Source organism: Puntigrus tetrazona, chromosome 8 (genome assembly GCF_018831695.1).
Source record: "Puntigrus tetrazona isolate hp1 chromosome 8, ASM1883169v1, whole genome shotgun sequence".
Classification (NCBI taxonomy): Eukaryota; Metazoa; Chordata; class Actinopteri; order Cypriniformes; family Cyprinidae; genus Puntigrus; species Puntigrus tetrazona.
Genome location: NC_056706.1, coordinates 18,984,998 through 18,995,564, shown reverse-complemented (window position 1 = coordinate 18,995,564; position 10,567 = coordinate 18,984,998). Strand labels below are relative to the sequence as shown.

Here is a 10,567-nt window from a genome sequence, read left to right as displayed (position 1 = left end):
ATTGAGTTCATGAATTTCATACATTTTAATGGGTCTGAATGAGGAAAGAAGGCTGAAGTTGTGAAAGTTTTATTTGCCTCTCGATTCTTAAGAATCTGTCAGCTATGAAGCCGAGCGGCTCCAGCAGATCAGTGTGATCCGTCAGTCTACACGACTGATACTTTTTACTTTTGATCAAATTCGTATATGATTTTTTACTTAATAGGGAAAAAAATGCTAGAGGTGTCAACATATCTTTCTAAGAAGCGCATGCGCAAGTCATTAAAAAAGGCCGCAAATCACAAAAAGACTGTGAACGAATATATCTAGGCTATGAACAAGACATTAAATGGTTAATAAATAAATAAATATGTTATTAACCTATTTAAACTATATTTAAAAATGATCCATAATAAAGGTCGGCAATGCTCATAGCATTAAAATATATACAATTATGTATAAAACATCCTGGAATAATACGCAGACTGATTAAATGCCCTAAAAATAGTTCTTAACATAATAGTAAAAACAACAAACAACGATTTTTTCCCTCAGTGGTATTTACACAAATTAATTAAACCCCTTAAACTATATATTATTTGTTATATATCAGTGGAGCAACAGTAAACTAGCAAATGTACATGACAAGAAAAGGCAACGCCCCGGAAGTTTATGTGCAGAAATGATTGGCTGCGAGACTAGCCAATAAAACGAACCCTTTTTTCTCCTTTACCCAATCGGTAGTGGCCTCTGACTTTCTTGCCGGTTGATTGACTCGTAACTCTACACTTCATATACGAAACGATAAACCTGACGCTCCTCAGCGGGGCGCGATGCTCTCATCCGGATGACCCTGAGATCTGGTGAACGCGCTGTGGGCGCGTCTCTTTGACGCTTGCGAGCGAACCGGTGTCACGCGGTAGTATTGTGACTTGCTGTTTACCTCCAGAGCCGAGAGCTAACGTTAAACTTCGCTCAGACTTTTAGGATTTTGAAAGTAATGTTTCTTAGTAACATGTATCCCGAGGACACTGGTAAACACGTCGCGCGCTGAACGGCTAAATGTGGAGCGGTGCTAAGTGTTGAAAAACGGTACGTTTGCTAATGCCTGTGCTTAGCTTGTTTACTAAGTAAAATATAGAAGTTGCTGACAGCATGTCAACGGCCTTTCATGCTGTTTTATTGATCAATTTTGTCGATGAGCCCAATAACTACACTTGTCAGTATTTTATTTGGACTCGTGATTTATTTCCTGGATTTCCATTATTGCGTTATGTTTAGTTTTGCGGCGTCACGTGCGTTTAATATAATACCGGTCTTTTGTTGTTCTAGGTTTGGATTTTGGTCAGCTGACCACCTATTGAGAAACGGCATATCAGGCCATGGCTGGCAGGGATGTAAACGAGAGCTCTCCTCTTTTGAACAACTCTGTAACTTTAACCAGACCAGAGCCCTTGTTCAACGGCAGGAGACTGGCATGTGCCGCCATACTCCTGGCAGAGTCTTTGGAGAGGATGGCCTTCTACGGCATCACCTCAAACCTGGTGCTCTTTCTCAACAGCAGCCCTTTCTATTGGGAGGGCACCTCGGCCAGCCAGGCCACCTTGATCTTCATGGGTGTCACTTATTTGATATCGCCTTTTGGTGGCTGGCTGGCGGACGCGTGCCTTGGCAAGTTCGCAACCATAGCCTTGAGTTTAGTTCTGTACCTGTTCGGGATGCTGCTTTTCCCCTTTGTGGCCAACGACAACACCAGGACCTCTCTGTGTGGAGACGAGATGGCGTTTCCAGTGCAGCCGGCAGAATGTTTTCCTGAAAACGGGACTGTGCCTGCCAACGTGACCTGCATGAATCGGCCATCCTACTGTGGGCATGCGATCTACAGTGGTCTGGTGCTGGTGGCCCTTGGCGTGGGAGCTGTGAAATCAAACATCACTCCATTCGGGGCAGATCAGGTAATGCACTGGTTTTCAATGCTCTGGGACCATTGAAAAAACTGTGTAAAAATACATTTAAGAAAATAAATAAAAAAAAAAAAATAAATATATATATATATATATATATATATATATATATATATATATATATATATATATATATATATAATATATATAAATAATAATATTAATTATAATAATATTGTATGCTTATTTATACTTTTTTTTGTTTCCACAGATTTCTTAACATTTAGATTAGATAGCAGCTTTCAAATTATTTTTGCATATTTGGGGCCGGGGGGCGGGGTCCGTGACATTTAAAAGATTGAAACCTCTGAGGTAACTTAATTCACTACAACTGGAGAGTTGTCTAAACTTTGAGTAGGTTTAAATCTCAGAGGGCACAACCTTGTATTGATTCTCACAGTAATATTTTCTACTATGTCTGGCTTTTATGAAACGCTTAAATGATATTAAGACCTTTGACTCGCTTGCTTGTGTTTGTTCTTCAGGATGCTTTAGGTAAAGCCTGGACTGTGCTGTCTGTAGGTCCAATGAATCACTGCTTTTGTAGTTTAGAGAGTTTATTGTGAGCTGTTTTTCTTTTGGTTTTCAGGGAATTGGTATTGTTTTTCTCACTTTATTGTTTTAAGAAGAAGAGTGAGAGTAAAGTGCTGTTTGTTCCGTCCATTTACGCTTGGAACTGGTCATTTTAAACCTAAAAAAGGATGTAAAAGTATCATAAAAGTTAACATGCAACATATTCCGAGAAGGAAGCAAAAATATTGTAAAAGTAAATGTACAACATTTTACATGCATATCATAGGTTTGTGCAACAAAATTATTATTTTTTGAATGCTGATGATCTTCCTTGCAAGTGGGTCTATAAACTCTTATGACATTTGTCAAGGAATTGTAAGGGAGAGTGGATCTATTAGATTTGTAAAAGTTCTATTTGTAAATTTAATGTGAAAAGATACAGGTTTGGAATGAATTGAGTGACTAATGGTTACTGTTATTTTTTTAAGTTTAATCTTACCTAACACTGTCATGTCATAAAGGGAGCTTTAAATTAAATGCAATAATTAAACCAACGCAATAATAGTAAATTGAGACAATTGAGTAAATTTATCTTACAAATCAGTGCTTTATTAATTAAGCATGGGCTTTCGTATTTGAGAAAGCGCTATTGTGGTTGCCTTGGCAACAGCCCTTGTGTGATGCTTCCTTAAATTCGGACGCACCTCTGGGCACTTTCACTTCTTTTATTAAATGACAAGGCACATAACCGCACGTTTCTATGGCACTTTGAGTCTGATTTAGCCATGTGGGCTGCAAAACGATCTGTGTCACAAGATCGAAATTCTTAGGCTTTTCGATAAAGTTGGTTCTAGGGTCACTGCCAAGGTCGTTTTTTTTTTTTTTTTTTTTTTTTTTTTTGGTTGGAGCTACATTGATATCTGCAAACTTAATATGCTGTATTGTTGAGGATAATTGAATGCTGAAGAAATTCAGTAATGAAACGTAGATTGATTTACTCTGAGCAAACCAAACATTTCAAACCAAAAACATTTGTACAAAAAAAAAAAAAGAATCTTTCATTTTTGTCCTGCTCTAACACTCATACAACACTTTTTGACCTCTCAGTGACATGAAACTGTACAGTAGCCCAGCACAATGAGGAATATGCCTGTTAGAGATGAACTGTAAGAAAATAATTTGCTAAATGATTAATTCGAAACACCATATGAGGATGAACAAGACTCTTCTAAACGATGCTCTTACATGTAACATGCAAAACGAAACTAAAAATTAGGAAGTAAAACTGCCATCTGTCTTGGTTGGTTTATCTGTCTGCTTGACAGATATTTTTGTTTTTTTTTTTTAACAAGTTTTTGTATTTATTTTGGCTTATTTTTCTATGTGGATGACTTGGTTTCGGTCAGTGTTGATGTCTTTCTGGCTGCCTGCCTTGTCATATGATCATCATGTGTTTTTTAGATTCAATAAAGTAATGAACTGCAGGATGTACCATCTGGAGATGTCATTGAAACTTTGAGAAAGCGGGGCAATGAACAAAACATCGGCTTACAAGTTACAGTATATTGACACTCTTCCCAAAATGGTGGATGTATCTCTGATTGTATGACTACAGCTGCATGTTTTATGGGTTTTTGAGAGCAGACATCTCTTTAGAACAGCATGTGCGTGCACTTGAGAAGAAACTTTACAAACAAGTTTGTAAATGCATTCAGTAATTTGAAAATCAGTACTTGAATTAAATGAAGACTGTGGGTATTGAATGTTGATGTGCTTATTGACTACTTAGTAATCACGTGCAAGTCAAAAAGGACACCATGTTTTTCCAGCTGGAAATTTTGTTCATGTTGTTATTATTGCCTGTGTTTGTACTGAACTTTTCATATGAATGGATATTATGGATTTAAAAGTGATTCGATTATTAAAATAAGGACTTTTGGCTAAATGTTCAGTCAGTGCACTTAAAACTAATAAAACAATTTTTAGATTTTACAAGTTTTGTATTTCCTTGCAGGTGAAGGATCGAGGTCCAGAGGCAACACGGCGGTTCTTTAACTGGTTCTACTGGTGCATTAATCTTGGAGCCATCTTCTCGCTGGGTGGAGTTGCTTATATTCAACAGAACGTTAGCTTCTTTATTGGCTACATCATCCCAGCCGTCTGCCTCGGGGTGTCCCTCATCATCTTTGTTCTGGGCAAAACTGTATTTATAACCAAACCTGCAGATGGCAGTGCCTTCAGCGACATGTTCCGGATCCTGGCCTCGGCTCTCTGTGGACGCGGGCCAAAAGAACCAAGTCTGCTCAGGTGAAGGCCACATTTACTTTAATTAATTAAGAAATTAACCTTGTTTACTTTCTTAATGCACACTCTCGGTTTTATCAGGCATTTTTTACAAAACATATGTTCGTGGAATATTATTAATATGTATGCGAGCGTTGGCTATGATCAAATTTCATCTCGGGTCTCTGCCCATGTATGCAGGTTTTTGAGTTAGCCTAACGTTGCGTGCAGTGGAGTAAATTAGTTGGAGAATTGAATAATGACGGCATTTAGTTTCCTGACCTGTAACCTCAAGCTCATTACTAAATCATTATCTAGTAAGATTACTATGTGATTCCTTTTTTTTAAGCTTCATGTGCATTCACATCTTTGCATCGTTATAGCTACTTAGTTTTCCTTCTTGTTCTCTTCTGAATACTGTCACATTTAAAGGATTTTTTGTAGAGTTAAGGGGAGCTAGACTATAGCGTCAATAATGTTTTGTTATATATTTACAGCAAATTGATACATTTAATTATTTGAAATTACAAGGTTAACAGTTGTTTTTGGAGTAAAATCGTGTTCCCTTTCATGGTATAACATGGCCAAAAAGAGGATGTAATGTTTCTCAAGGCTTTTTAATACGAATGTTTCATGAATCACAAGTGAACCCTGTCATAAGTTTGTGTGCTCGGATCGGCACTCATTGAGAAAATAACATTGTTGCGATTTTGTAGGCTGATACGACTAGGAACTATACTCCCATTCTGGCGTAATAATCAAGGAAGTTTGCTGCTGTAACATGGCCAAAGCAGGTGCAGTGATATTACGCAGTGCCTGAAAACAGCCAGACCCTTTTGCTTGCACAGGGAGAGTGTCTTTGCAGGCTGGGGACTACTTTGCGTGGCCATATTACAGCAGCAAACGTCCTTGATTATTATGCCAGAATGGGAGCATAGTTCCTAGTCATATCGGCCTAGAAAATCGCAACCATATCATTTTCTGCCAGTCTTAGTACACGATATAGTGTCAAGTTTTAAATTGGAAAAATATAAAATCTCTTTGGTCATTTTTGAATGCGATGCTAGTGGTCTAGTTGGATTCAACGATCTATGCTAAGCTATGCTAAAAGTGCTATCGTCAGACCAGGAGATTGGCTGAATGGATTCAGAAACGGTAAAACTCAATTTGTTATCACCGGGAAGTTTCCTCTTTTCTTTTAATATAAGCGCAGTGAAGGATACGTGTTAGTTGCAAATTAAGTTCTATATATGAACACCATTTCATACTGAACTAAGTAAAAAGTAAAAATAAAGATTATAAATATTCGTTCTTAAACTTAAACATAAGTATGCCTGTTGGTCTTTACACAGTCTCTACTGTGTAAAATGGATTTAGTGTGTTAGATTGTAATTATGCAGTTCTTTTGTGGGAACTTCCACTCCAGATTCAGATGACTCTATTAGTCTGTAATGTTATCCCTCATCTTCCTCTTTGATCCACCTCTCTTGTCTGTCTCGTATGTAGCGGTGCTATTCATCGTGTCTCTGCGGCATAAGTTACTGTCAAGTGCTGTGCCCTCTCTCTAAATCAAAGAACAGTATCTTCATAAAGAAAAAAAAAACTTGACGTTATTATTCTTTAGATTCCTTGCTCCTTTCGTTATCTTTTTTTACTTTTCTTCCTCAAATACAGATATACACAGATATTTCAGTGATGTGTTAATAAATGCACGTTAAAAATCCTTGTTTTCCCCCAAAAGGCCAAAGCCATCTCTGTTGGATGGCGCCAAGGTGACGTACGGTGGGCGATTTTCAGAGGAGAAGGTGGAGGAAGTGAAAGCGCTGGTTAAAATACTTCCTGTTTTCCTGGCACTCATTCCGTACTGGACTGTCTATTTCCAGGTAAGTTTTATATGAGTGGGTGTCTGAAGTGATGCACCTATCAGATCTCTTGTGTCAGTTATAGGTCCTTAAAAAATAGGGAAATGTACCAACAATGTATTTTTAACTTTAATTTACTGTAGATGTGACAGAGGGTGAATAGGAAAGTGCATAGGTATTTTATTAGCTTGACGTCTCAAGGTGTCTCATACAGAAGGAGAGGCTTGGTGGTGGTGATGAACAGTGTCGTTGGCATGTCAAATACAAGTGATGGATGTTTATTAGTGGAGATTTTGCCTCTGACGTATTAAGGTTTGTGCCATTTGGAGCCTTTATGAGACGGGTGGGTTTAAAGCCTTGAGCAGACAGGTGCTTCCTTGAAGAACTTTATATGTGCCTTGCTCAAGGTAATGCAGAAAGGACAAGCAATAAAGACTGGGACGCCTCTACTACTATAGCAGCGTTCCTTCAACAGCCAGCGTGGGGCCCATAACCGCTTAATTTATGTCACCTTACCACAGAAAACAGGTTGTGTCTCAAACCACTTGTAAAGGCGTTTAAATACAGTTTGTCAACATTTCCATGTTTATATATTTTTTAAGGTCTGTCTCTTTCGTTTCTGCATTTTACAACCGCCTTAGTGAAATTTCCAGCCATTTTTCCCTTCTTACTTCCCCCCCCCACAGAACACACTAAGATTATCCAAAGATGTTTGTCTGATCTTATTGATATTAAACTGTTCAAAGAAATGTTTTAATTCATAGCAGTTTATTAAAGTTTTCTATGAAAGTGTATCTAATGATATTTGGACAAATTACAAGAATCAAACTTAACCTTTAACTCGTGTATTGAAATAACGCCAAGAAAAGGTTAGCAAGAATCTCCTGCTGATTAAAGATAACTGGAAATGAAAACTGTTTGTTAGGTTTCAAATATTGAGTAGGTTTGTTTTTATGAGCTGTTGTTGTAAATTACTTGCTGAAAGTAAGTCATTTCCTTGTTCCACCATTTCCACAATTATGCACATGTGAATGTTTTTAACTCACTGCTCAATATTCAAAGGAGAAAACAACAGATGCATTTTTTACTGCTTACTGTTGTATTAATGTGTTAAAGAACTACATATGCTGCTGGTTTATCCAAAGCAATTAAACTACACTTTATTCACAGCAATTTAAACTATAGCTAAGACTCAACAAAACCAATGACTGTAATGCTGGGTTGAGGGATATGGCTCATAAAATCGACACTGTCCCAATTTTATCAGGACGTCCTGTCACCCTAATTGTTTTCCAGAACTAGTGGTAACACTGTCAGATTTATTCACTCTTATTTAATATTTACGCTTTAAAAAACACTAAAGGTGCATAAAACAATTTCCTTTTGTGAATGCAGCTTTTGTGTACTGTTAAATTGCTGTGAGTTAGGATCATTGTTTCGTAGTCCATCTCACGTGAAAACAAGATTCTCTTCCTCCAATTACGGAGAAAGGTCATCTTTTGAGGCCCTGTCATCCCATATGTTTTGTCTGCTGAGACGCTTGCCAACTGTTAAAAAGGTTACCTGACATCGTTAGTCCTCGGGGCCTTAAATTAAGGTTTGAGTAAAGGACAACGTATCTTAACTTAAAAAAAAAAAAAAGCCTAATGGATTTTCTGCATGAATAGCTTTTGAGGAATGTTCTCACAAAGCACCAAACTGCTTTTTTACTGGCTGAAATATCGCCACTTGCTATTTTCTACCTATTAGCCCGTTTCAAGTTTTAATCAATAGCAATATTCTTATAACAGTGCCTCTACAAGTGGTAAGTGGCTCACGGTAGAGCTGAATGAGATGTGAGTGCAGCCTGCATCTTTATGTGTGCTGTTGTCTTCACTTGCAGATGCAGACCACATATTATCTCCAGAGTCTCCATCTGACAATTCCTGGAGCAGGTCCCAATTCCACAGACCCCCACCCGGTAAGAAAGCGCTATTTCAGTGCCAGTAATGTCAGATCACTTCCAAATTGGCCTGAAAGCAAAATATAATTGCTTTGTTAATGAACAGTTCAATTATTAAAGCAGTCGGCCTCTTTTTTTGCCCGTGCTCTGGTCACTTTCCTCATCAGTTTCCTATGTTTCTTATTCTGCAACAGTCTCAACGCCGCAGATGTTATCATTAATGATGCATGTTTCTATAAATGAAATATGTCTTTGTCAACTCGATTTTTATCGATCATTTGTCTCAACCAGAAACGGTCTGACTAATTGTTAGGGACTTTAATTTAGAATGTTTCGGCGCAGAAAACCTTGAGTAACGTTATAAGTGAATGCAACGGTGTAAAATACGGTACGTTTAAATGACTTGGTTTAATTTTAGAGAAACAGGATGCCTGTGGTGATGCCAGGTGCTTGCGATGTTTGTCTGGGTGTAGAGTAGGGGCTGTTTAGGATACTCTCTGGAGACTCTGGCACGGATGAGCTAGAGAAATCCTTTGAAAACCAGGGTATTAACTTCAAAACCATGACCCTCTCTAATCGCAGATTAGCACCCAGCGCTCGCTTTCTCATCTGAACTTGCTGTTTATTTGTTTTTGTGCGAGTGTGCGTGTGGGTGTACATGTATACGCTCTACTAGGTAAGTGTGTCAGAACCTTCGCCTTGAATTAAATCCTCTCAAAACGGTTTCACAGTGACTAATCCAAAATCACGACTCCGGGGCCGTCTGATCAGCGATGACAATGCAGTCACATGTTGCTCTATGACCATGAAAATGCATAGACACAAATGTAACCGGATGAACAACTTGTGCATTTGTGTGTGTACGTGCCATTTCACGGTTGTCTGAAATGGAGTTTTCTAGAATTAGATTCAGAGTCACATGGTAAGAACAGAGGAAGTGCGAAACGACAATAGGGAAGTGAAAAAGACGTAATTGGCCGTGTTAAATAACACATCGCTTAAGAGTGCGACTGCAGGGTCATATTGAAGAGACCGTTGTAAAGATCTCATGCTCTTTAAATGTAATTTTCCAGAGTACTTTCATAGCGTTTGTGCCATTTTCTGCTAACATTTAAAAATATGGCGTGACGTGAAAGCTTGTTTATTTGGCTGAGATTACTTCTTCTAGATGGATAAGCTGTTGGAGACAGAGTTTTTCTGTAACCGGCCTATACAACAATTCTTTTGAAGAAAATACTGCCACATATAATTTTTATTTATTTGAAAGAATAGTTTTATGTTTATGAAGGATGCATTTATTTGATGAAAAATGCCTTCAGCTTTAATATTGTGAAAAATATTAAAATAAGTTTCATTTATTGCAATATTGTATTTTATCTTGCAGTATTTATTTACAGTTGTAATATTTTACTTCTATTTTTTTCCCTGTGCTGGCAAAACTCAATATGCGACTTTTCAATTTTTTGTGTAAATCAAAAAAATGTGTTTTATATGCAGGCTTTAATTTAAATTAAATTAAATTAAAATTAAATTGCCTTGAATGATTGAATAAGTGAATGGTTTATACCCCCCAGGTTCCTTGTAAACACAATTAAACACCTTTCTTTAATGAGTGTAAAGAGTTAAAGATCCCAAACTGTTTAAGAAATAATTCGTAGCGCGCATAGCTGCTTTCCTGCTGCCCTGATTTAGCTCTAAAATATTCTGAGGAAAAATAAAAATAAGAAAAAAATATATTGATGAGTCAGAAATAGAGGTCCTTCCCAGCTTCCCGTTTCAATGGAAATCCAAGTCATTTGACATTCTATCGTGGGTTTAATGGTGTTTCTCTGGAGTGCATGCTGAAGTGTGCAAATCCCCATCTGTCGCTTGCTCTCACACACAAGGGCTTCCCCTTCTAAATGAACATGTGCTGCTGTAGATTTGTCTCGGTGGACCGCACAGCCTAAAGGGAATCCAGTGCGAAGTCTTAACAAGGCCAAACTGTGAGCTCTTAATTAGGAGATACCCACAGAGAAACAGAC

General features: G+C 37.8%; 1 protein-coding gene across 2 annotated transcripts in view; it reads left to right on the top strand.

Annotated features, from left to right (window-relative positions):
- The first annotated feature begins 881 nt into the window (after nucleotides 1–881).
- Nucleotides 882–10,567, top strand: part of slc15a4 (solute carrier family 15 member 4) — a 46,443-nt gene continuing 36,757 nt past the window's right edge. The window contains exons 1-5 of one of the 2 annotated variants that reach the window (XM_043246926.1): nucleotides 884–1,071; nucleotides 1,312–1,934; nucleotides 4,471–4,763; nucleotides 6,481–6,622; nucleotides 8,484–8,561. In XM_043246926.1, coding sequence (XP_043102861.1) covers nucleotides 1,362–1,934; nucleotides 4,471–4,763; nucleotides 6,481–6,622; nucleotides 8,484–8,561 — 1,086 coding nt within the window. In that variant the 5' untranslated portion in view covers nucleotides 884–1,071; nucleotides 1,312–1,361. Of the gene's footprint in view, nucleotides 1,072–1,311; nucleotides 1,935–4,470; nucleotides 4,764–6,480; nucleotides 6,623–8,483; nucleotides 8,562–10,567 lie in introns of both variants that reach the window. The other variant, XM_043246928.1, reaches the window with a different exon arrangement.